The sequence below is a fragment of the Rana temporaria genome, chromosome 3, assembly GCF_905171775.1.
Source record: "Rana temporaria chromosome 3, aRanTem1.1, whole genome shotgun sequence".
In the NCBI taxonomy this organism is placed as follows: Eukaryota; Metazoa; Chordata; class Amphibia; order Anura; family Ranidae; genus Rana; species Rana temporaria.
In genome coordinates, this window is record NC_053491.1 from 6,573,847 (window position 1) to 6,601,649 (window position 27,803).

A 27,803-nucleotide genomic window follows, 5' to 3' on the forward strand; every position below is an offset into this window, starting at 1 on the left:
GCTACACTTAGAGGCGCCTCTCTTCTCTTTTATACTCTGTAAAAAAAAATGCTTTGATATACAAGTGCTTTGGATTACAAGCATGTTTCTGGAACAAATTATACTCGCAATCCGAGGTTTTACTGTACTGTGTGTATATATATAGGACTCTAAGGCCCCATACACACGATAGAATCCATCCGCTGAAAAATCCCAGCGAATAGGTTTCAGCGGATAGATCCTATGGTGTGTACACTCCAGCGGATCTGTTTCCGCGGATATTTCTCCCCTGGGATGGATTCCAGCAGATCGAATATTTGATGACATGCAGAACAAATCCATCTGCTGGAATCCATCCCAACGGATGGATCCGCTGGTCTGTACAGACTCACCGGATCCATCCGTCCGAAGGGATCCCCCGCATGCGTCGTAATGATTCGACGCATGCGTGGAATTCCTTATATGACAGCGTCGCCACGTCATCGCCAGAGGATTTCGGCGCGGATTTCGATTCGATGGTGAGTACACTCCATCGCATGGAAATCCGCGGATAAATCCTCTCGTGTGTATGGGGCCTAAGACAATTCTGTAAAAACACTGGAGGAAATAAATCGATCATTTTTTTTTCTATTATTATTTTATTATTTAAATCTTTTACATTTAGGATAAAAAAAAAAGAAAAAAAAAATCGATCATTGTTGGCTTTAGCAACCAATAAGATGCCTGATTTTTCTTTTCTTTTTTTTTATCCTGAATTTAAAAGATTTAAAATAATAAAATTAGGTGATTTGATGTTGCCATATATAAAATACCGCTCTAAAAATATCTGTAGTAATAATAATAATAATAATAATAATTTTAACTACAATAATAATAATATTAGAAATTCTCTTTTTTTTTTTATTATTATTATTATTTTTGAGGAAGTTGAGTATCTTTTTATCTTTTTTTAGTCTTTTTATCATAAAATAATTGTAAACTTTTTGATGAAATAAAAAGAAAGATCTTAATTTTTGGTTGTTCTCCTAACAATTCTTCTAACAATAACGAACTGTTACATTGTATAATAAAAGAGTTTTTATCTTGATTTCCTTCATTTTCCCTCCCGGGTTTGTTCGGACAGATTTGGCGCGCTGCGCTCTGCTGAAACATCAAACTGAATAAACTACTCAAGCTGAATGTTATCTCTGTTGCCAAAAATGTCACTGCCAATGACCAGCAATATGAGGGGGGGGAGGGGGTAACTCTTACTGCCAGTAAACAGCTATATGATGTGAGGGGGGGGGGGGTAGACTGCACTACCATGACCATCATTGCAGGGTGGGGGTTAAATTGCACTACCACTGACCACCAATGCAGTTGGGTGGGGGGTTTAACATAACTGCCAGTGGCCATCCTATTGGGAGGAGGGGGGGGGGGGTTATTAGTACTAACACCAGTACTGGGGATTTTTATTGCACTCATTGACACCTGTTCTGGGGGTTACTATTGCATCCACTGCAGCCTTTTCCCAGGATCGCTGCGGGCAGGATGTTTTAGGTGAGGCCGCGGCTTCGCCCTAGTCTGCGGAGCGCCTTTTCCCCAGGATTGCAGCGTACTAGGCCCCCACCTCCCCCGCCGCTCGATCGCGTGGGGCCCGTGATGTCCGGTAATTGAGGCCGTGGCTTTGTGAAGTCCCCAGCTCTTCCTTGTGTGAGCTGGCGCCATCTGGTGGTGGCCGTTGGTATTATAAGTTAAGCATTACAAGGTAAACAGCAATTCTAATGTAATTTTTTACTATTTTCACTGCCAACTTCTTCCCTCTAATTAGAACCCCCAAACATTATATAGCGGTCTTACAAGCGCACTTTTTTGGGAAACAATTACACTTTTTTTAATTAAAAAATAAGACAACAGTAAAGTTATCCCTATTTTTTTTAATATTATGAAAGATAAAGTTACGCCGAGTAAATTGATACCCAACATGTCACGCTTCAAAATTGCGTCCGCTCGTGGAATGCCGACAAACTTTTACAATTTAAAATCTCTATAGGCGACGTTTAAAAAAATCTACAGGTTGCATATTTTGAGTTACAGAGGAGGTCTAGGGCTAGAATCATTGCTCTCGCTCTACCAATCGCGGCGATACCTCACATGTGTGGTTTGAACACCGTTTACATATGCGGGCGCTGCTCGCGTATGTGTTCGCTTCTGCGCGCGAGATCTTAGGAACGGGGCGCGTTTTCTGGCTCCTAACTTTTTTAGCTGGCTCCTAGATTCCAAGCAAATTTGTCAAACCCTGTATTAGAGCATCCATTGACACCAATGTTGAGGGTTATTAGTGCATCCATTGAAACCAATGCTAGGGGTTTATATTGCATCCAGGGACACCAATGCTGGGGGTTATTATTGTGTCCACTGACACCAATGGTGGGGTATTATTATTGCAATGATGTTTTTTTTAATTGCAGTGATGGGGGGGGGGGGTTTATTGCATTTACTGACACCAATGCTTGAGGTCAATATACTCCAACTTATGTGCCACCCTGTGGAGGTGTTGGGGGCCACACCTGAGGCCCTCGATCAATTTTCAACATGGAAGTACAGCAGCAATTACCGTATTTATCGGGGTATTGCGCGCTCCGGCGTATAGCGCGCACCCCTAAAGTGGACCCGCATTCCTGTGGAAAAAAGATTTTTGTACTTACAGTTTTGGTGTCTTGCGCAGCGTCCATCTGCGGCCTCGTCGGGTCCGGCGTCCATCTGCGGCTTCGGGTGTCCTCTTCGTCTGGTCCGGCATCCTTCTGCGGCGTCCTCCCCGCTCGTTTCCCGCTTTCCCGCGCCGAGTTTGAATACTGCACCGGCATATACCGAGCGCAGTACACTCGTGTATAGTCGGGCAGGCTCGGCTCCTCTCGCGCTCACGTCCTGTACGTCCAGGATGTGAGCGCGAGAGGAGCCGAGACTGCCCGACTATACACGAGTGTACTGCGCTCGGTATATGCCGGCGCAGTATTCAAACTCGGCGCGGGAAAGCGGGTATCGGCGTATATCGCGCACCCACGATTTTTCTCTGATTTTCTGGGCAAAAAAGTGCGCGGTATACGCCGATAAATACGGTAATAGTCATCCTTAGGGCTAGTTTACAATTGCTTTCAAAAAAGACTTCCGACGAGCTCTCTGAACGCCAGTCAAAGCTCCAGTCACTAAATAAAATGGTTCAGCTTACAGTCCTGTTTACACCTGGTGGAGCTTCAGCGAGACTTCGGGCTTTGATAAAGCTTTGTGGGGCTTCAAGCGAGTTTTGCCATAGACTTCTATGGAGGCTTTGAAGACACTTTGAAGCACCACTAAAGCTACATGGGGTATCATTTTTGAAGTGAAGCAAAAGCATGGTGTAAACAGGAATGTAAGCTAACCATTTTATTTAGTGACAGGAGCTTTGACTGGCGTTCAGAGAGCTTTAACAAAGCCTGTCCGAAGCCTTGTTTTGAAGCAAGTGTTAATGTGTGTTCAAGCCGAAGCGAGAGTAAATGAGCCCTTAGGCCCCTTTCACATTGAGGTCGTTTTTCATGCGGTACAGCGCTAAAAATAGCGCTGCTATACCGCATGAAAAAAACTGCCCTGTAGTGTTCAATGTGAAAGCCCGAAGGCTTTACACTGAAGCGGTGCGCTAGCAGGAGCGCTCCAAAAGTCCTGCTAGCCGCATCTTTACCGCGGTATAGAAGCGGTGTGTTCACCGCTCCTATACCGCGCCTTCCCATTGAAATCAATGGGAAAGCGCGGTAATACCGCCGCAACGCGGGCGGTATTAACCCTTTTTCGGCCGCTAGGGGGGGTTAAAACCTTACCGCTAGCGCCCGAATATCGCGGTAAATACGACGGTATAGCGGCGCTACAAATAGCGTGGCTATACCGTCACCGCGGCTGCACGCCTCAATGTGAAAGCAGCCTTAAAGAGGTTGTAAACGCCCAAATAAAAAATTAAAAAACCTGCAAGACAAAGGCATAATGAGCTAGTATGACTAGCATACTAGCTCTTTATGCATTACTTACCTGAGATCAAAGCCCCCAAAGCCGTCCTCGTCTTCCCCTCCAGCCGCAGACTTATCTCCCGGAGGTTACTTCCGGGTATCGCCACTCCGGCACTGTGATTGGCCGGAGCGGGAGCCGTCAAAGCTGGCATTATTCATTCAGAAAACCGCCATTCTCAGTGCGCATGCGCCATAGACAACGGTGCATTCTTTTTGGCAAATATCTCCTAAACCGTGTAGGTTTAGGAAATATTGCAAACACCTACAGGTAAGCCTTAATCTAGGCTTACCTGTAGGTGAAAGTTGCAATGGACGGTTTACTTCCATTTTAAGGATTTGTTACTAACCCAGTCTAATGAACGGTTGGCGTGAGGCAGGGAGCCATCGTCTTGCTCATCCGTGGTAGAATCGGAGTTTAACTAAAAATTCTACACCTTCTTGAAGTTTTTGGGGCAGCCCCAGGACAATTAAGTTGCTTTGTAGAAAAAAAAAATAACTGAATTGACCAAGTGCTTCCAGAAAGATAGAGTAGGAGCCCTATCAGATTTCCATTGGATCGCTATACAGTTGAACCTCAGTATTGCGAGTAACGCAGTTAACGAGCGTTTCGCAATACGAGCGCTGTATTTATAAAAATCGGAACTCGGTTTGCGAGTGTTGTCTCGCAAAACGAGCATGATTCAGGCCAAAGCGGTGTGCAGTACCTTGTTTGGCCTGAGGTGGGGGGGCGATCGTAGCTGACCCGCGCCGTTTGGAAATGCACAGAAAGGCCCGAGGGCACCACGGCTGACCTCTGCAAATCTCGGGAACAAAGTCTTTCCGAGGTTTGCCGAGGTCAGCCGAGGTGTCCTCTGGCCTTTTCTGAGGCTCTCCAGCGCCCCCCCCGCCTCTGGCCGCATGCCATTGAAGTCAATGCGGAACAAACTATTTTTGTTTCCATTGACTTCAATGGTTAAACTCGCTTTGATATGCGAGTGCTTTGGATTACGAGCATTCTCCTGGAACCAGGGCTGGACTGGGACAGAAATTTGGCCCTGGACCTCATCCAGACTGACCCACTTTGACAGGTCTCTCCCATGGTGGCCGGACAACTCCCACAGCACCCACCCCCCCCCCCCGGCCACCCAAGCCCCCTCTCCCCCTTTACTAGCCACTAGCCGTTCTACTTTATTAGAGTAGAACGGCTGGTACTGGTACTATGATAGGCAGTGCCAGTGGGGAAGCAAGACATTATTTCACCCGGGGCAAAAAATCAGTTCGGTGCCCCCCCTTATGGGACAAGATTGGGCAGAAGTGAGAAAATCCCAGGCCATAGCTGTTGAGTCAGCTGTCTGTCCCCTCCCCCATGCTCCTCTGTCGTCCCCTCTGCTTCTCTGGTCCTCCCCCTGCTTCTTTGTTCCCCCCAGGTGAGCGATGTGGGCAGGGAGAGGAGGTGAGCGCTGCGGGAAGGGAGAGACAGAGGAGCTGAGGGGGCGGTGGTCCGCTGTCACTGAAGCCGGCCCACTGAGCCATCGGCCCACCGGGAAAAACTCCCTGTAGTCCCAATGGCCAGTCCATCCATGGTGGCCAACATCAGTCTTGGCTCCCATGTAGATGCTCATTATCTTATGCTAGTAATCTGGTAGTAATCTGGTAATCATGTTCCACTGTATAGCCTTACTGGCATAAAACAGCAAAAAATATCACCGAAAACATTTTGAACTTCACCCGCTCTGGCTTATCTGACCCTCTCTTTTTGCATTTTATATTGTAGGTGATCAGAACCTTTTGGACTAACATGAGAAGACGGCAATGTCACAGGGGCCATGTCTACCAGTCTTCACCAGTCCAGTTAGAGAAACTTTGTTCCAAACAATTTAATCCGCAACCTCCAAAGAATAAGATAACGGACTGGAAATTGGAGGATCCTCCAAAAGTCTTCGACAGACCTTTTTCTCTGGGAGAGATTCATCTCAAAGAACAGACGTTTATAAAGTGTTTCTAAGTGAAATAAAAAAAGTACAATACAGAGGATTACAACATACGATATAAACCTTGAAAAAAAAGCACATTTTGCCAAATATATGCTCCGCTACAACCAAACCTTTATCAGGAAGCTACTCAACCCAAAAACACCTTCACAGGAGAAGGACATTTCGTACGATAAATGTGAAATGCTAAGACATGCTAAGACATGGTGTGCAATGAAATCTCTTCACATCTGCAGATCATCGGAATAACTTGGAAGTGCCCAGAGTAAAGGAAAACATTTCAAAATGATTTTGGAGTTACTTTTTCTGATCAATCACAAGGACGAGGAATGTAAACATCACGTTGGCCGCGTTCTAAATTTCGCATGTTAATCAGTGCCTGAATGTGGATTTTGGCCTGAAAAGCCCATTTCCAGAACCTTAAAACATAGGAATCGTTTCTTGACTTAGAACTTTGGAGTCATCGTTTCTTGACTTGGAACTTTGGAGTCATCGTTTCTTGGCTTGGAACTTTGGAGTCATCGTTTCTTGACTTGGAACTTTGGAGTCATCATTTCTTGACTTGGAACTTTGGAGTCATCGTTTCTTGGCTTGGAACTTTGGAGTCATCGTTTCTTGACTTGGAACTTTGGAGTCATCATTTCTTGACTTGGAACTTTGGAGTCATCGTTTCTTGACTTGGAACTTTGGAGTCATCATTTCTTGGCTTGGAACTTTGGAGTCATCATTTCTTGACTTGGAACTTTGGAGTCATCATTTGTTGACTTGGAACTTTGGAGTCATCATTTCTTGACTTGGAACTTTGGAGTCATCGTTTCTTGACTTGGAACTTTGGAGTCATCATTTCTTGGCTTGGAACTTTGGAGTCATCGTTTCTTGACTTGGAACTTTGGAGTCATCGTTTCTTGACTTGGAACTTTGGAGTCATCATTTCTTGACTAGGAACTTTGGAGTCATAATTTCTTGACTTGGAACATTGGAGTCATCGTTTCTTGACTTGGAACTTTGGGAAATCATTGTTTTCTTTAAAGAGACTTGACTCAACTTGATCATGGTCCTATTTAATCAGAACAACACAGTAGAATCGATCCCTCTTTGCCTAAACTGCACTCACCAGACGCCCACCAATAGCATCTCCAAGACCATCATCATCGGAGTTATCTTCGGGGTCTTCATCACCTTCGGTGTTCTTGGAAACATCCTGGTCATACTTTCAGTCGTCTGCCACCGGCACCTCCAAACCGTGACCCATTATTTCATCGTCAACCTTGCCGTAGCAGACCTTCTCTTGATGTCCATGGTTCTTCCATTCTCCGCCACCTTTGAGATCCAAGGATACTGGCTGTTTGGACGCATTTTCTGCAACATCTGGGCCGCGGTCGATGTCCTTTGTTGTACGGCTTCCATAATGAGCTTATGTGTCATATCTATTGACCGCTATATAGGGGTTAGCTATCCGCTGAGGTACCCCAGCATTATGACTGAAAGAAGAGGTCTTCTCGCTCTACTCTGCGTGTGGGCCTTGTCCTTCGTGATCTCCATTGGACCTTTATTCGGCTGGAAGGAGCCGGCGCCGGATGATGAGACCATCTGTGAAATCACAGAAGAGCCGGGCTATGCGCTCTTCTCGGCCTTTGGTTCCTTTTATCTTCCGCTCACAATTATTCTCGTCATGTACTTTAGGGTTTACGTCGTGGCCAAAAGGGAGGGCAAAGTTTTAAACTCTGGGATGAAATGTGAGAAATCGGACTCTGAGGAGGTGACGTTGAGGATTCACCGGAAGAGCACCCCTGATAGCCTCAGTTCCAACTCCAGTACGAAGAACAAAACCCACTTCTCTGTACGACTCCTTAAATTTTCCAGGGAAAAGAAAGCTGCAAAGACTCTGGGGATAGTCGTGGGATGTTTTGTCCTGTGCTGGCTTCCTTTTTTTCTTGCTATGCCTATAGGTAAGTGATTTTATTTGTTACTATGTAACATTCTGTTGCAGAAATGAAAGATGCTGGGAATTGTTCTATAAATTTCAACTTTTTTTGCACACATGTTTAAAAGAAAATAAATAATTTAGGCCTGAAGATTACAGAGAAGTGCTGGGCATAAATGTCTTATGCCGCGTACACATGACCGTTTTTCGGGTTCTAAAAAATTAAGGGGCAGATCCACAAAGAGAGTAGGCGGGCGTATCTCCTGATACGCCGGCGTACTTTCAAATTTCCCACGTCGTATCTTTAGTTTGAATCCTCAAACCAAGATATGACGGCATCTGGGTTAAATCCGACAGGCGTACAAGCTTTGTACGCCTTCGGATCTTAGATGCAATACTTCGGCGTCCACTGGGTGGAGTTCCCGTCGTTTTCCGCGTCGAGTATGCAAATTAGCTACGGCGCGAATTCTACGGCGCAAATTCTTCCAGGATTCAAAACAAAAAAAGTAAGTTACGGCGGTGTAGCGAATCTCAGATACGCTGCCCTAAGTTTTTAAGGGTCTAGATTAAACAACGTTTTTTTCAACCCGATCATTAAAACGGCCTTGCCTACACACGATCGTGAAAAAACACAACACGTACGACGGGACTATAAAGGGGAAGTTCCATGCGGATGGCGCCACCCTTTGGGCTGCTTTTGCTGATTCCGTGTTAGTAAAAGACGATTCGCGCTTTTCTGTCTGTTACAGCGTGATGAATGTGCGATCTCCATTACGAACACTAGTTTTACCAGAACCTGACAGGAGATGCCTGAGCAGAGGTTCAATGGTTCCCCCATGTGAAAGAGACCTTACTGACCCGCCATGCTGCCTTGGGACTGCTCTACCTGATAGGAGAAGCCTGAGCAAAGGTACAATGGTTCACCCATGTGAAAGAGCCCTTACTGACCCGCCATGATGCCTTTTTGGCTGCTCTACCTGATAGGAGAAGCCTAAACAAAGGTTCAATGGTTCCCCCATGTGAAAAGCCCTTACTGATCCACCATGCTGACTTTGGGCTGCTTTACCCCATAGGAGAAGCCTGAGCAGAGGTTCAATGGTTCCCCCATGTAAAAGAGTCCTTACTGGCCCGCCATGCTGCCTTGGGGCTGCTCTACCTGATAGGGGAAGCCTGAGCAGAGGTTCAATGGTTCCCCCATGTGAAAGAGCCCTTACTGACCCGCCATGCTGCCTTGGGGCTGCTCTACCTGATAGGAGATGCCTGAGCAGAGGTTCAATGGTTCCCCCATGTGAAAAGCCCTTACTGACCCGCCATGCTGACTTGGGGCTGCTCTACCTGACAGGAGAAGCCTGAGCAGAGGTTTAATGGTTCCCCCATGTGAAAGAGCCCTTACTGACCCGCCATGCTGCCTTGGGGCTGCTCAACCTGACAGATGGAGCCCAAGCAGAGGAGCATTTGTTCCTCCGGTGGTGGGGTCCATTGTCTGTAGCAGTGACATACTTAGGGAATATAGAGTTGCAGTCCACACCAGGTACCGGCAATCTCGGTGTGCCAACCAATCACCCAACATTTTTTTTTATTTTTGTTGCTATGTGCAAGTGTCAGACAGGCAGGGCGGTGCTGTATATCCTAGATCCCAGTTGCAAAAGATATTCTATAGCGCCCCCATCAGGGGAAGGGGGAGTACAGTTTGGCACCTTCGGTACTGGATGACTTTGTCCCGGCACTGCTTATGGTAAATGTCTTAGATATGGACTAAGAGTTATTTCCGGGCCGTCGTCTAATCATTTTGGACCCTTATAAACCCCGACGTGTGTTTTTATTAGTTATGAGCTTTTTATTTTTATTTTTTTTATTTAAAAGCACTAATTACCGATGAATGATCACACCCTCGTCGCCGATGGAGTGTAAAATGTTCTTTAATTAAGCCGAACTTTCTAATTAACTGCAGAGAATTATAAAGTTTCCCCTTCCATCTGTTTCTCTGCGCCGATGATGAAAAGGCCCGTGAGGGCGTGACGCGCGTCCAAATCAGTATTGTTTTGTTTCCCGGTTATTGCACCGTTCTGACCGAGTTTAATGATCGTCATCGACCGGCTTGTGGCTGTCGTTTATTTCCCCCGAGCGATTCCATTTAATTACACGGGGAAGCGGCGGTGAACCGCCGGAGCCGGTCTATGGGCATTGTGACTGACAATCACCAATAGACATTATGGCTCCATCGCTGGTTGGGGATCCAAGGCACGCTGTTGGCTGCTCGTATTGCCGAAGGGTTATTGGGCAAAAATGTACAAATTAAAGTAGAACTGTGACCTTCTTTGTTCCCCTTTCATGGTCATTTTCCAGAATCCCCAATTTATTCCGGCACCCCCAGCACATTACATACCCCTCCCTCCATTTGAACTTGTTTTGTTGTATTGCCTCCTCGGCACCTGATTTACCCCTAAAAACCTGCACCATACATTGTATGTGGTTGTGGGACGGCCGGTCCAGTAGAATGGGTCTTGTTCAGCGACTGAACTTGACAGGGGGGATCAGTTTTGTTACACATCATGGCCGTGGCATGTGCATACCCCCACCCCCTGCCCGTGCATTACCCCCACCTAACCCTATGTTATTTTCATACTCTGGGCCCCTGCAGTCTGTATGTTACTCACTCTGAACTATGCACGTTATGTACTCCTGACCCCTGCACTCTATGCATTTACCACTTCCAACTCCTGACCCTGGACTAAGTACATTACACACTCCTGAGTGAGTGAGTAACTTGTATAGCGCCACAAATGCGAACTAAATCGCCTCAAGACCCTGAACTAAGTACATTACACACTCCTGACCCTGAACTATGGACATTACACACTCCTGACCCTGAACTAAGTACACTATGCGCTCATGACCCCTGAACCATATGCATTATCTACTTCTGACCCCTGAACTATGCACATTACACACTCCTGACCCTGAACTAAGTACATTATGCACTCCTGACCCTGAACTATGTACATTACACACTCCTGACCCTGAACTATGTACATTACACACTCATGACCCTGAACTATGTACATTACACACTCCTGACCTAAGTAGTACATTACACACTCCTGACCCTGAACTATGCACATTACACACTCCTGACCCTGAACTATGCACATTACACACTCCTGACCCTGAACTATGTACATTACACACTCCTGACCCTGAACTATGTACATTACACACTCCTGACCCTGAACTATGCATTATCTACTTCTGACCCCTGAACTATGCACATTACACACTCCTGACCCTGAACTAAGTACATTATGCACTCCTGACCCTGAACTATGTACATTACACACTCCTGACCCTGAACTATGTACATTACACACTCCTGACCCTGAACTATGTACATTACACACTCCTGACCCTGAACTATGCATTATCTACTTCTGACCCCTGAACTATGCACATTACACACTCCTGACCCTGAACTAAGTACATTATGCACTCCTGACCCTGAACTATGTACATTACACACTCCTGACCCTGAACTAAGTACACTATGCACTCCTGACCCTGAACTATGTACATTACACACTCCTGACCCTGAACTAAGTACACTATGCACTTATGATCCCTGCATTATCTACTTCTTACACCTGAACTATGCACATTACACACTCCTGACCCTGAACTAAAGTACATTATGCACTTATGACCCTGAACTATGTACATTACACACTCCTGACCCTGAACTATGTACATTACACACTCCTGACCCTGAACTATGCACATTACACACTCCTGACCCTGAACTAAGTACATTATGCACTCCTGACCCTGAACTATGCACATTACACACTCCTGACCCTGAACTAAGTACATTATGCACTCCTGACCCTGAACTATGCACATTACACACTCCTGACCCTGAACTAAGTACATTACACACTCCTGACCCTGAACTATGCACATTACACACTCCTGACCCTGAACTATGTACATTACACACTTCTGACCCTGAACTAAGTACACTATGCACTTATGATCCCTGCACTCTATGCATTATCTACTTCTTACCCCTGAACTATGCTCATTACACACTCCTGACCCTGAACTAAGTACATTATGCACTTATGACCCTGAACTATGCTCATTACACACTCCTGACCCTGAACTAAGTACATTATGCACTTATGACCCTGAACTATGTACATTACACACTCCTGACCCTGAACTAAGTACATTATGCACTTATGACCCTGATCTATGTACATTACACACTCCTGACCCTGAACTATGTACAATCCACACTCCTGACCCTGAACTAAGTACACTATGCACTTATGATCCCTGCACTCTATGCATTATCTACTTCTTACCCCTGAACTATGCTCATTACACACTCCTGACCCTGAACTATGCACATTACACAATTCTGACCCTGAACTATGTACATTACACACTCCTGACCTAAGTACATTATACACTCCTGACCCTGAACTATGCCCATTACACACTCCTGAGCCCTGCTCTCTGAGGAATGTTTCCAACACCTTGTTCAATTTATGCCACAAATAATTCAGGCAGTTCTGAAGGCAAAAAGGAGTCCAACCCGGTACTAGCAAGTTGTACCTAATTAAGTGGCCGGCGAGCGTGTGTGTGCGCTGCTGGTATTTTTTTGTCCTTAAACATTTTCTATCGTCACCCAAATTAGAAAGAAAAGGTTTGGGCTTTAAATCAATTTTAATGTGATATTAAAGGTTTCTTTATTTATTTATTTTTTAATAACAAACATCCAGGGCCAGATTCACGTAGAATCGCGGCGGCGTAACGTATCGTAGATACGTTACACCGCCGCAAGTTTTCATCGCAAGTGCCTGATTCACCAAGCACTTGCGATGAAAACTACGCCCGCGGCCTCCGGCGCAAGGCGGGCCAATTCAAATGGGCGTGAGCCATTTAAATTAGGCGCGCTCCCGCGCCGGACCTACTGCGCATGCTCCGTTTCCTAATTCCCGTCGTGCTTTGCGCGCCGTGACGTCATTTTTCCAACGGCGACGCGCGTAGCGTAATTCCGTATTCCCGGACGGCTTACGCAAACGACGTTGATTTTTAAATTTCGACGCTGGAACGGCGGCCATACTTTAGACAGCAATACGCTTGCTGACTAAAGTTAGGGCACCTAAAACGACGACTAACTTTGCGATGGGAAACTAGACTAGCGGCGACGTAGCGAACGCGAAAATCCGTTCGGGATCCGCTGTAACTCCTAATTTGCATACCCGACGCTGGTTTACGACGCAAACTCCCCCCAGCGGCGGCCGCGGTACTGCATCCTAAGATCCGACATTGTAAAACAATTACACTTGTCTGATCTTAGTGATATCTATGTGTAACTGATTCTATGAACCAGCCGCATAGATAGAAACAGGGATACGACGGAGTATCAGCAGATACGCAGTCGTATCTCTTTTGTGAATCTGGCCCATAATTCTTACCTTATCCTCCCTTCTGCCGAGTGCTATGGAGGCACCCGAGAAGGCTCACTCCCGAGCTGCTGCTCCGTGTCGCCATTCACACGCAGAGCGCGGCTCGTCCCTGAATGCATGAAGGGAAAAAAACCTTGAGCCTTAACATCCACTTTGATTATGTAAGTGTGTGCTGGATATTGTTGTGAAAACTAATAGCTGTGAAAAGGTCAACTCTTTCTTCCTTTATAAAGCATCTTGGACTTCTGCCATTGGCATTTAGTCGGGATGTAGCAATATGCAGAGGGAATTTAAGAAGGTAAAAAAAATAAAAAATAAAAACTATAGCTTACAAGAGATATGAGCTAAACAAAATTTGCCGTACCTAAACTTCAGCTTTAACCATTCTCCTCGGACGCGGACTGCTGGAGAACGCCCAACAGCATCTGGCAGAAGCAATAATAATAACCCGGGATTATCACCCACACCTAATAGAAAATCCCCGGATTCCGAACGTAGAATTTATTCGCTCTCTACAGTTCATCTGCATTGATGTTGAACATCCAATCACATGCAGAGGAAATGCCTCATTTAAATTCACAGAAAGTTATAAATAGTGATGAGCCGTGCGATGCAACCGCCGCGCAAAGTGCAAAAAGGCAACCAGAGTTCACCCAATCACCGCCGTCCTTTACCGGCTCCTGGAACGGAATTGTTTGCCGTAGATTACAGTTCACCGCAATGCAGGATTGTTATTACTTTACAGATATTTATCTCTATAGATTTGTGAAAATTCAGATGCTGCATTGTGCAGGGAAGACATCAGAGCGCCACAAATCAGAGCGCCACAAATCAGAGCGCCACAAATCAGAGCGCAATAAATCAGAGCGCCACAAATCAAACACGACATTTCATTCATTAATATTCAAGGCAAACTCCCCCATCCATCCATGTCTCCATCCATCCACTCCCCCATCCATCCATGTCTCCATCCATCCACTCCCCCATCCATCCATGTCTCCATCCATCCTTCCACTCCTCCATCCATCCATGTCTCCATCCATCTTTCCACTCCCCCATCCATCCATGTCTCCATCCATCCTTCCACTCCCCCATCCATCCATGTCTCCATCCGTCCTTCCACTCCCCCATCCATCCATGTCTCCATCCATCCTTCCACTCCTCCATCCATCCATGTCTCCATCCATCCTTCCACTCCTCCATCCATCCATGTCTCCATCCTTCCTTCCACTCCCCCATCCATCCATGTCTCCATCTATCCTTCCACTCCTCCATCCATGTCTCCATCTATCCTTCCACTCCTCCATCCATCCCTCCATCCATCCTTCCACTCCGCCATCCATCCATGTCTCCATCCATCCTTCCACTCCTCCATCCATCCATGTCTCCATCCATCCTTCCACTCCTCCATCCATCCATGTCTCCATCCATCCTTCCACTCCCCCATCCATCCATGTCTCCATCCATCCTTCCACTCCTCCATCCATCCATGTCTCCATCCATCCTTCCACTCCCCCATCCATCCATGTCTCCATCCTTCCTTCTACTCCTCCATCCATCCATGTCTCCATCCATCCTTCCACTCCCCCATCCATCCATGTCTCCATCCATCCTTCCACTCCCCCATCCATATCTCCATCCATCCATCCACTCCCCCATCCATTCATCCTTCCACTCCTCCATCCATCCTTCCACTCCTCCATCCATCCATGTCTCCATCCATCCTTCCACTCCCCCATCCATCCATATCTCCATCCATCCTTCCACTCCCCCATCCATCCATGTCTCCATCCATCCTTCCATGTCTCCATCCATCCATCCACTCCCCCATCCATCCATGTCTCCATCCATCCTTCCACTCCCCCATCCATCCATCCATGTCTCCATCCATCCTTCCACTCCCCCATCCATCCATGTCTCCATCCATCCTTCCACTCCTCCATCCATCCATGTCTCCATCCATCCTTCCACTCCTCCATCCATCCATGTCTCCATCCATCCATCCACTCCCCCATCCATCCATGTCTCCATTCATCCACTCCTCCATCCATCCATCCATGTCTCCATCCATCCATCCATGTCTCCATCCATCCTTCCACTCACCCATCCATCCATGTCTCCATCCATCCTTCCACTTCCCCATCCATCCATCCATGTCTCCATCCATCCTTCCTCTCCTCCATCCATCCATATCTCCATCCATCCTTCCACTCCTCCATCCATCCATGTCTCCATCCATCCACTCCTCCATCCATTCATCCACTCCTCCATCCATGTCTCCATCCATCCACTCATCCATCCATTCATCCATCCACTCCCCCATCCATCCATGTCTCCATCCATCCTTCCACTTCTCCATCCATCCATGTCTCCATCCATCCTTCCACTCCTCCATCCATCCATATCTCCATCCATCCTTCCACTCCCCCATCCATCCATGTCTCCATCCATCCTTCCACTCCCCCATCCATCCATGTCTCCATCCATCCTTCCACTCCCCCATCCATCCATGTCTCCATCCATCCATCCACTTCTCCATCCATCCATGTCTCCATCCATCCATCCATGTCTCCATCCATCCATCCACTCCCCATCCATCCATGTCTCCATCCATCCATCCACACCCCATCCATCCATGTCTCCATCCATCCATCCACTCCTCCATCCATCCATGTCTCCATCCATCCATCCACTCCTCCATCCATCCATGTCTCCATCCAAAGCATTTTTTGCTGTGAAAATGACAATGGTCCCAAAAATGTGTCAAAAGTGTCCGAAGTGTCCGCCATAATGTCGCAGTACCGATAAAAATCGCTGATCGCCGCCATTACTGGTAAAAAAAAATAATTAATAAAAATGCAATAAAACAATCCCCTATTTTGTAAACGCTATACATTTTGTGCAAACCAACCGATAAACGCTTATTGCGAATTTTTTTTACCAAAAATATGTAGAAGAATACGTATCGGCCTAAACTGAAGAAAAAAAATAATGTTTTATATATTTTTGGGGGATATTTATTATAGCAAAAAGGAAAAAATATTGCATTTTTTTCAAAATTGTCGCTCTATTTTTGTTTATAGCGCAAAAAATAAAAACCGCAGAGGTGATCAAATACCACCAAAAGAAAGCTCTATTTGTGGGAAAAAAAGGACGCCAATTTTGTTTGGGAGCCACGTCGCACGACCGCGCAATTGTCAGTTAAAGCGACGCAGTGCCGAATCGCAAAACCTGGCCGGGTCCTTTAGTTGCCTAAAGGTCCGGGTCTTAAGTGGTTAATGGTCAAGTTGAGCATTGGGAGCAGCTTACCGGTTGGGTTGAGTTAGAGAATACGGAGGTGACCAAGGAAACCGTTGAAATATTTCACGTGTATCCGTCTCCAATCTTCGTATGTTTGGCGGAGGTTCCCCTTTGACTTTGAAGTTCAGATGTGAAGACCAAGTACAGGAGAGTCGCCTCTTCTTCCCGAGCTGCTCTTCAGGATGGTTTGTCAGCCTTTGTTGGCTTTAAAGTAAACCGATCATGAAAGGAATCCTGCCACCGCCGATCTCTCTTAGAAGTCCCCAATCTGGGTCAGGGGTCAGGGGTCAGGTGCTGAAATGAGAAGGTCAAGTCTGACAGGCGGAACCCAAAGGAAATCTCATCAATTTCCACCTCCGTGTTCCTTCTATGACCTCATAGGTATCCTGGTGACCTTTAGAGAAAGGAATTTCATTGTAACAATAATAAAAAAAAAAGTTATTGCAATTTCATTTTCCAAAAAATGACCTTTGCCATCCCAAGATATAGAAATTAGGAACTACAGCGCCTTGAAAAAGTATTCATACCCCTTGAAATTTCCCACATCTTCTCATGTTACATCCAAATACGTAAATGTATTTTATTGGGATTTTATGTGAGAGACACAAAGGGCCTGATTTACTAAGCTATGTGCGCTGCGCTGGTTCATGCATTAATTAGTACTCCGGGTGGAGGCTTAATCAGGCGCATGAACCAGCGTAGCAGCCGGCGCATTGAAACTAATATGTAAAGCCGCGCCGAACTCCCTATAGAAGTCTATGGGAGAAATCAAAAGTGTTCATTTTAAAGGCTAATCTGCAAGTTTTGTCCTAAAAAGTGTTTGGGGACCTCAGTCCTGCCCCAGGGAACATGTATCAATGCTTTTTTTATTTTTTAAAACGGCCGTTTTTTCGGGAGCAGTGAAATTAATAATTCTTAAAGTGAAACAATAAAAGTGAAATATTCCTTTAAATTTCGTACCTAGGGGGGGTGTAATGTCAGCATGTGAAATAGCGCATTTTTCCCGCACTTAGAACTCCCCCTGCACAAAGTGACATTCTGAAGGAAAAAAGTCATTTAAAAATTCACACGCGGCTATAATGAATTGTCGGCTCTGACAATTCTAAAGGGATTCATTCATAAAACAAACAAAAAAATGTGTAGGGGTTCCCCCAAATTAAATTACCAGGCCCTTCAGGTCTGGAATGGATATTAAGGGGAACCCCGCCGTAAAAACCAAAAAAAAAAAAGACGTGCGGTTCCCGGCAAATATCCATTCCAGACCCTTCAGGTCTGGTGTGGATTTTAAGGGGAACTCCACCCCAAATTGAAAAAAAAAATGGCGTGGAGTCCCCCTAAAAATCCACACCAGACCCTTATCCGAGCACGTTGACCTGGCCGGCCGCAGAAAAGAGGGGGGGACAGAGTGCGGCCCCCCCCCTCTCCTGAACCGCACCAGGCCACATGCCCTCAACATGGGGAGGATGTCCCCATGTTGATGGGGACAAGGGTCTCATCCCCACAACCCTTGCCCGGTGGTTGTGGGGGTATGCGGGCGGGAGGTTTATCAGAATCTGGAAGACCCCTTTAACAAAGGGGACCCCCAGATCCTGACCCCCCCCCTGTGTGAAATGGTAATGGGGTACATTGTACCTCTACCATTTCACCCCAAAAAAAATGTCAAAGTGATAAAAATGACAGTAGCCGGTTTTTGACAAATCTTTTAATAAAGTCTTCTTTTCTTCTTTCCTTCGGGGTTCTTCCGCTGCTTCTTCTCGTCCACATCTTGCCCGACGTCTTCTTCTATCTTCTCAGTCCGTCCTTCCGCCTTCTGGTCCCGCATCTTGCCCGTTGTCTTCTCCGTCCGCCTCCTCGTCCGCATCTTGGGTCTTCTGCGGTCTTCTTCTCGGTCCGCCGCCTTCTCGTCCCCTGCGTTTGAATTGTAATTGGCCGCCGTTTTCCCGCTCCTGGGACCCGCCCCCCTCTGACGCCACAAGTAAACTCCTTAGAAGGTCATGTGCGTCAGAGGGGGGCGGGGTCGCAGAGCGTCACACAGCGGGGGAATTCAATTTCAATCGCGCCGCCCGGAGAAGAAGTTCCCGCCGTGTCACACTCATGTGACCCCGCCCCCCTCTGACGCACATGACCTTCTAAGGAGTTTACTTGTGGCGTCAGAGGGGGGCGGGTCCCAGGAGCGGGAAAACGGCGGCCAATTACAATTCAAACGCAGGGGACGAGAAGGCGGCGGACCGAGAAGAAGACCGCAGAAGACCCAAGATGCGGACGAGGAGGCGGACGGAGAAGACAACGGGCAAGATGCGGGACCAGAAGGCGGAAGGACGGACTGAGAAGATAGAAGAAGACGTCGGGCAAGATGTGGACGAGAAGAAGCAGCGGAAGAACCCCGAAGGAAAGAAGAAAAGAAGACTTTATTAAAAGATTTGTCAAAAACCGGCTACTGTCATTTTTATCACTTTGACATTTTTTTTGGGGTGAAATGGTAGAGGTACAATGTACCCCATTACCATTTCACACAGGGGGGGGGTCAGGATCTGGGGGTCCCCTTTGTTAAAGGGGTCTTCCAGATTCTGATAAACCTCCCGCCCGCATACCCCCACAACCACCGGGCAAGGGTTGTGGGGATGAGACCCTTGTCCCCATCAACATGGGGACATCCTCCCCATGTTGAGGGCATGTGGCCTGGTGCGGTTCAGGAGAGGGGGGGGGCCGCACTCTGTCCCCCCCTCTTTTCTGCGGCCGGCCAGGTCAACGTGCTCGGATAAGGGTCTGGTGTGGATTTTTAGGGGGACTCCACGCCATTTTTTTTTTCAATTTGGGGTGGAGTTCCCCTTAAAATCCACACCAGACCTGAAGGGTCTGGAATGGATATTTGCCGGGAACCGCACGTCTTTTTTTTTTGGGGTTTTTACGGCGGGGTTCCCCTTAATATCCATTCCAGACCTGAAGGGCCTGGTAATTTAATTTGGAGGGACCCCCTTTTTTTTTTTTTTTTTAATGAGCAATGACTCTATTCTTTATAGCCATGAGTACTTTAACCACTTGCCCACCGGGTTAATTCTGGCACTTCTCTCCTTCATGTGAAAATCACAATTTTTTGGCTAGAAAATTAATCAGAACCCCCAAACATTATATATTTTTTTTTAGCAGACATCCTAGGGAATAAAATGGCAGTCATTGCAATACTTTTTGTCACACCGTATTTGCGCAGCGGTCTTACAAGCGCACTTTTTTTGGATAAAAATCACTTTTTTGAATTAAAAAATAAGACAACAATACATTTTGCCCAATTTTTTTCTATATTGTGAAAGATAATGTTACGCCGAGTAAAATGATACCCAACATGTCACGCTTAAAAATTGCGCCCGCTCGTGGCATGGCGTCAAACTTTTACCCTTTAAAAAACTCGATAGGCGACGTTTAAAAAATTCTACAGGTTGCATTTTTTGAGTTGCAGAGTAGGTCTAGGGCTAGAATTATTGCTCTCACTCTAACGATCGCGGCGATACCTCACTTGTGTGGTTTGAATACTGTTTTCATATGCGGGCGCTACTCGCGTATGCGTTTGCTTCTGTGCGCGAGCTCGTCGCGACGGGGCGCTTTAAAATTTTTTTTGGGGGTTTTCTTATTTATTTTTATTTAGTTTTATAATGTTTTACACTGAAATAAAAAAATAAAAAAAAAATGATCAGTTTTCTTCCTATTACAAGGAATGTAAACATCCCTTGTAATAGGACTAGTGTGTGACAGGTCCTCTTTATGGAGAGAGGCGGGGTCAATAAGGCTGGAAAGCATGGTATTGAAAAAAAAAAAAATAGATCTCATGCTTTCAGCTGCAATCATGTTCGTTCACCACAGTGGTGTAGTGTATAGCACTTTGACCTAGCAGCAAAAGAGTCGTTGGTTCGAATCCCGCCCGTGACAGCATCTGCATGGAGTTTGCATGTTCTCCCTGTGCCTGCGTGGGTTTCCTCCCACAATATAAAAACACGCTGTAAATCGGTTCCGGTCTAAATAAGCCCTAATATGCAGTAGTATATTAAGGTTTGGTTCTGCCCTAGGCCTGACTACATATCTGCACCTCCTAATAGAAAAATGACCCACCCCTTCCTGTCAAGGTCACACCCTGTTTTTGTATAACCCCGCCCAGTAATTTTCAGGGGACCCACACACTAGTTCTGGGGGGGCACTGGATTCCCTTAACCACTTCCATACCAGGCACTTACGCACCTTCCCGCCCAAGCCAATTTTCAGCTTTCAACACTGTCGCACTTTGAATGGCAATTGCGCGGTCATACAACACTGTACCCAAACAAAATTGGCGTCCTTTTTTCCCCACAAATAGAGCTTTCTTTTGTTGTTATTTGATCACCTCTGCGTTTTTTTTTTGCGCAACAACTAAAAAAAGACTGCAAATTTTGAAACAAAAAAACCTTTTTCTTTTTTTAGGTTAATTTTTTTGTAAATAAGTTTTTCTCTTTCAATTACGGGCACTGATATGGCGGCACTGATGGGCCCCGATGAGATGGCACTGATGGACATCGATGAGGTAGTACTGACGGCACAGATGAGGTGGCATTGATTGGCGGCGCTGCTATGCGGCACTGATGGGCACTCATAGGCGGCACTGATGGGCGGCACAGATGGGCGGCACTTATGGGTGGCACTGATGGATACTTATGGGCGGCACTTATGGGTGGCACTGATGGATACTTATGGGTGGCACAGGTGGGCACTGATAGGTGGGCACTGTGCATGGATGGGCACTGTGGGGTGGCACTGATTTTCCCAGTCAGTGCCCATTTGTGGGCACTGATTGGCATCTTTTTTCTTATTTTTTAATGCTTTTTGTTTTTTTGTTCTATAATTTTTTTTTTTTTGCACACCCTGGTGGTCCAGGGTGGGCATCCCTGGTGGTCCAGTGTGGTGATCCGAGGGGGGGCTGCGCTGATAAACAATCAGCGCGAACGCCCCCTGTCAGGAGAGCCGCCGATCGGCTCTCCTATACTCGCGTCTGTAAGACGCGAGTGAGGAAGAGCCATCGATGGCTCTTCCTGTTTACATCGTGATCAGCCGTGATTGGACACGGCTGATCACGTGGTAAAGAGTCTCCGTCTCCGTGAGAGACTCTTTACCGAGATCGGAGATGCAGGGTGTCAGACTGACACCCCGCATCACCGATCGCCGCGCTGCGTGCCCCCACAGGCGCGTGCGGCATGAAATCCTGCAGGACGTCCTGTCAGGATTGTGTAACCACTTCCCGGACGTAAATCGGCCATAGGCTGGGCGGGAAGTGGTTAATTTGCATAGTTTTTCTCTCACTTCCTGTTTGGCTATGGGGCAGGAAGTGAAGGCAAATCTCCCCAATTGGACACAGATAATCCAAAATAAACTGACAGGGCCTATAACCCTCCCTCACTCTATCCAAAATGAAAGAAAATAAAACTTGTTGATTATAGTTCTTGTCAGGGGCGGACTGACCATTGAGTCACTCGGGCACTGCCCGAGGGCCCCATGCCACTAGGGGGCCCCATCCGGGTTGCCAGGCTCAGTAAAACCAGGGACAGTATGTAAAAATCTGTGTTTTTTTTAGATCTGTCCCTGATATGTCCGAAAATGACATGCTTTTAATGTGAATATCCCAAGATTTTAGCTGCCCGCCTCTGCACTACCTCCTGGCGTGGTGGTCATCTGTAAGCCAGAGGGGCCCCATAATCTTCTATTGCCCGGGGGCCCCATGAGTTGTCAGTCCGCCCCTGGTTCTAGTTTAAGCACAAATTTCATAGAGTTTTATTGAGAGCCCTAAGAAAATATAACCATGCCAATAGGCCAGGATAGAGCGTGGCTAATATGTAGGAATGTGTGCGTTAGAGCACCCCACCCAATGTTAACTAAAAAATTATTAATTTGCAAATAAGTATTATCTGCTCATTTTTTTGGGGATGTCTGCACCCCTGATAGTGACAACATTTGTGAGGTGTCTTCACCCTTTCTAATTCATTCACTTCCTGTCACATAGCCAAACAGGAAGTGAGGGTAAAACCTTACTAATATATTTTCTTGTGGACACAGATCAATCTAAATAGTTTCCCATTATGTAAATTGCACTCTAGCATTTTGCTGTGTACACCCCAAATTATTAGGGATCTTGGACTTTGGGGTCCATTTACTAAAGGCAAATCCACTCCTACAAGTGCAAAGCAAGGAAGAAAACAAAACAACTTTGCTTCTACAGGATTGGATGTTAAAACCATCAGTGCTTCCTCTCAGATTTTCAGCAACTATGCTTGTACTGCAGAGTGGCTTTGCCTTTACTAAACCCCAAACTAAATAATCATTTGGGGCAGGGATCCTCAAACTACGGCCCTCCAGCTGTTGTAGAACTACACATCCCATGAGGCCTTGTAATGCACTGACATTCACAGACATGACTAGGCATGATGGGAATTGTAGTTCCTGAACAACTGGAGGGCCGTAGTTTGAAGACCCATGATTTGGGGTGTACACAGCAGTGCTGGAGTGCAATTTGCTTAATGGGGACACTAGTTAGATTGACCGGTGTCCCCAAGAAATGACACTGGTAGGGTTTTAACCTCACTTCCTGTTCAGCTGTGTGACAGGAAGTGAAGCCAATTTTAAGAAAAGGGACACAAAGCTCAACACAAAAATAAAAAAACACAAAGCAGGGGTTCTAACACTCACTTGGCTTCCCTCAAACACCCACAATTTGAATAGGATTGCCTTGCGCTAGATTTAAGCACAGTGCTGTAAATCAGCACGTCAAGCCTGTCCACCAATAGCAAACCCCCCCCCCACAGGCCAGGTTTGCAGGTTTTCCTTCATCTTGCACATGTGCTTTAAAATAGTCTGGACAGCAATTCTTGATAAGAGAAATCCCCAAAACATGTCCTGTCGGGGGTACTTGAGGGCTGAGGACCACTGCAGAATAAATAAAATACTTACCAGTTTTTGTCTTTAAAGTCAGGGAGAATAAACATGGCAAACATTTCATGATTACACACCAGGAAAGAAGCTTAGACAAAAATCACACATAATTTGTTAGGCCCAAACCTAGTTCAGCTGCAGCTGTCAACATATGTAGCATGAAAAAGTAACAAAAGACAAACTTAACAATTTTAAAGTAATTTTTATTGGTCAACAAAACAAGGAAAGCAAAAAAAGACAAACAAACAAAAATACATTTCAAAATTCTAATTAACCATAGCTTTACACATTTTTCATAAAATAAGGCCACATAGACAAATACATCAAAGTGAACATTATTTAAAAATAAACCAAAACCATTGGCAAAATAAAACAAAACCCATGCAACAAACCACATTTGTGTTTAGCAACAGCATTTCTGCCAGCCTGCCCCTTCTGAGGGCAGCTGAGGAATGATCGATCCAAGCTTTTTATAACAGTGCTAGTAATGAAGCAATTGGAATCACATGAACAAATTGCAGTCTCTAGTTTGGGTGAGCTTGTAATTGGGCACACCTGCAATTAATCCAAACCACGCTCTATGAGCATCCAATGAGTGTTTTTCACCTTTTAAAAAGAAAGGATATTTTTTTTCTAAGTGTTTGAGCATGCTCAGTTCATCACACATGTAGGAACCAAGCTGCAATGGAATGAGAGCTTTTTTTTTTTGGTTTCCCCTGATCTGATGCTTTCCAGCCTGAAGGGGAGGTGTTAAAGACAGAAGTAAACACGCACATTTAATAATCTATTTGTGTGAAAAAAAAGGTTGCCAATTTAGTTTGGGAGCCACGTCGCACGACTGCGCAATTGTCAGTTAAAGCGACGCCGCGCCGAATCACAAAAACTTGCCCGGTCATTGACCAGAAATATGGTCCGGGCTCAAGTGGTTAAAAATTAACAAAACACAAAAGTGAGCCCAATTTTTGGGGATAATGTGAAAGATGATGTTACACTGAGTAAATAGATACCTTACATGTCACGCTTTACTATTGGAAACACTCCTGCAATGGGGCCAAAATGAATTCCGTGAATATCCCCATAGGCGACCTTTTATTTTTTTTTCCAGGTTACCAGTTTATAGTTACAAAGAAAGTCTAGTGGTAAAAGTATTGCTCTCGCTCTAACGCACGCGTCAATACCTCACATGTGTGGTTTGAACGATGTTTATATATGTGGGCGGGACTTGCGTAAGTCCCGCCCACATATGTAAAAATTCTTTTTACTTTTTGCTATAATAAATATCCCCAAAAATATATATTCAAAAAACTAAAAAACCCCTCAGTTTAGGCCGATACGTATTCTACATCTTTTTGGTTCCAAAAAATCGCAAATAGCGTTTAGTGTTTGGTTTTTGCAAAAGGTATAGCGTCTACAAATTTTTTTTTTTGTTGTTTTAACTAGTTATTGGGGCGATCAGCGATTTTTATCGGTACTGCGACATTATGGCGGACACATCGAACACTTTTTTGGAACCATTGGCATTTTTCTAGCGATCAGTGCTGTAAAAAATGCATTGCTTACTCAAAAAATGCCACTGGCAGGGAAGGGGTTAACACTAGGTGCGAGGGAGGGGTTAAATATGTTCCCTGGGTGTGTTCTAACTGTAGGGGGGGGGGATGGGACTGACATGTGTAAATGACAGATCGCTGTTCATGAAGGGGAACTCCAGACCCCCCCAAAAAAAATAAGGTGGGTTCCCTCCAGGTGCATACCAGGCTCTTAGGCTTGGTCTGGAACATAAGGGGTTAAACCGGGGCCCAAAAAAATAGCGTGCCCCCCCCCCAAGATCCAAACCAAGCCCTTATCCCAGGCACGCAGTCTGGTCAGACAGGAATGGGGGTGGGGACGAGCGAGCGCCCCCCTCCCTCCTGAGCCATACCAGACCACATGCCCTCAACATGGGGGAGTGTGTGCTGTGGGGGAGGGGGGCACTGCCCCCCCACCCCAAAGCACTCTTGCCCCCATGTCGATAGGGACAAGAGCCTCTTCCCGACAACCCTGGCCGTTGGTTGTCGGGGTATGCGGGCGGAGAGCTTATCAGAATCTGAGAGACCCCTTTAATAAAGGGGTCCCCAGATTCCGGCCCCCCACCCTATGTGAATGAGTATGGGGTACATCGTACCTCTACCCATTCACATGGGGGAAATGTAAAGTAAAAAAAAAACACCACACAGAATAAAATATTTTATTAATCTGCTCCGGAGCCCCCCCTTTCTTCTTTAGCTCTCTTAGAAGGGGGGGTTTCTTCTCTCCCGATCTTCCGCCGGGACCCTGGGCTTCGGTGATTTCTGCCGGGGGAGGGCGCCATCCCTCGGTCCTCTCCGGAGCCTTCCGCCGGATGCCCCCACCCCATTTAAGCTCTTTTTCATTAGGGAGGGGCATCCGGACTTCGGGGTCTTCTGCCGGGGGATGGCGCCTATCCCCCGGTCTTTCCGGTGCCTTCCGCCAGGGTTCCGGTCTTCCTGGTCTTCTGCCGGGGGTGCGCCAACTCCCAGGTCTTTTCTCTGCTCCCTCTTCTGCCTGGCTCCCCCGCGGAGCCAGGGCTTTCTTCCGTCTTCTTTCTTCTCTCTTCCTTCTTCTGCCTGTCTCCTCCGGGAGCACAGGGCTTGTCTGCGCTGTCTTCTTCCTTCTCTTCCATTCGATGTTGACACGACGAGGTTCCGCGCTGACATGCCGTGTCAGCGGCGGGCATGGACTTATATAGGGTAATGCCACCATGTGACCTCAACCCATGTGACATCACATTCCCTGGGCATGATGGGAATGTGATGTCACATGGGTTGAGGTCACATGGTGGCATTGCCCTATATAAGTCCATGCCCACTGCTCAGACGGCATTCCAGCGCCGGACCTCGTCGTGTCAACATCCAATGGAAGAGAAGGGAGAAGACAGCGGAGACAAGCCCTGTGCTCCGCGGAGGAGACAGGCAGAAGAAGGAAGAGAGAAGAAAGAAGACGGAAGAAAGCCCTGGCTCCGCGGGGGAGCCAGGCAGAAGAGGGAGCAGAGAAGACAGAAGAGAAAAGACCGGGGAGTTGGCGCACCCCCGGCAGAAGACCAGGAAGACCGGAACCCTGGCGGAAGGCACCGGAAAGACCGGGGGATAGGCGCCATCCCCCGGCAGAAGACCCCGAAGTCCGGATGCCCCTCCCTAATGAAAAAGAGCTTTAATGGGGTGGGGGCATCCGGCGGAAGGCTCCGGAGAGGACCGAGGGATGGCGCCCTCCCCCGGCAGAAATCACCGAAGCCCAGGGTCCCGGCGGAAGATCGGGAGAGAAGAAACCCCCCCTTCTAAGAGAGCTAAAGAAGAAAGGGGGGGCTCCGGAGCAGATTAATAAAATATTTTATTCTGTGTGGTGTTTTTTTTTACTTTACATTTCCCCCATGTGAATGGGTAGAGGTACGATGTACCCCATACTCATTCACATAGGGTGGGGGTCCGGCATCTGGGGGCCCCCTTATTAAAGGGAGCTCGCAGATTCCGATTAGCCCCGCCCGCATACCCCGACAACCAATGGCAAGGGTTGTCGGGAAGAGGCTCTTGTCCCTATCGACATGGGGGCAAGAGTGCTTTGGGGTGGGGGGGCAGTGCCCCCCTCCCCCACAGCACACACTCCCCCATGTTGAGGGCATGCGGTCTGGTACGGCTCAGGAGGGGGGGGGGCGCTCGATCGTCCCCTCCCCCATTCCTGTCCGGGCCAGACTGCATGCTTGGGATGAGGGCTTGGTTTGGATCTGGGGGGGACCCCCGCGCCGAATCGGCGCGGGTTTAACCCCTCACGTTCCGGACCAAGCCTAAGAGCCTAATGTAGCCCTGAAGGGGGACCCGCGCCGATTTCAAGTTTGAAATTTGGCGCCGAGTTCCCCTTCAGGGCTGAAAACAGCTCGGAGATTCCCGTGCGCCGCGTCACGCAGCGCATTCACGGGTACGCCGCTTGGTATTTACCAAGATTTTCACGGCGTACTGACAGGGCGCACGGGAATCCCTGACTTTTCTCTCTGCGCATGCCCAGTATGCAAATGAACCTCCCGAGGTTCAGGCGCACTGTGCAAGCGTACGGGGATCTGTTTTCAAAAAACACTTTCCCTTTCAATTCGGCCCGCCAAACACTTCAAAACACATGTCACTTCACTTCCCCTGCATCCCCCCACCTCCCCCCTTAATAA

At 47.0% G+C, this 27,803-nt stretch overlaps 1 protein-coding gene across 1 annotated transcript in view; it reads left to right on the plus strand.

Annotated features, from left to right (window-relative positions):
- The window catches only part of LOC120931063 (alpha-1A adrenergic receptor-like), a 138,377-nt gene that overhangs the window by 82,104 nt on the left and 28,470 nt on the right, over positions 1-27,803 (plus strand). Inside the window, exon 2 of the mRNA XM_040342186.1 lies at positions 5,746-7,911. Coding sequence (XP_040198120.1) covers positions 7,014-7,911 — 898 coding nt within the window. The 5' untranslated portion in view covers positions 5,746-7,013. The remainder of the gene's footprint in view (positions 1-5,745; positions 7,912-27,803) is intronic.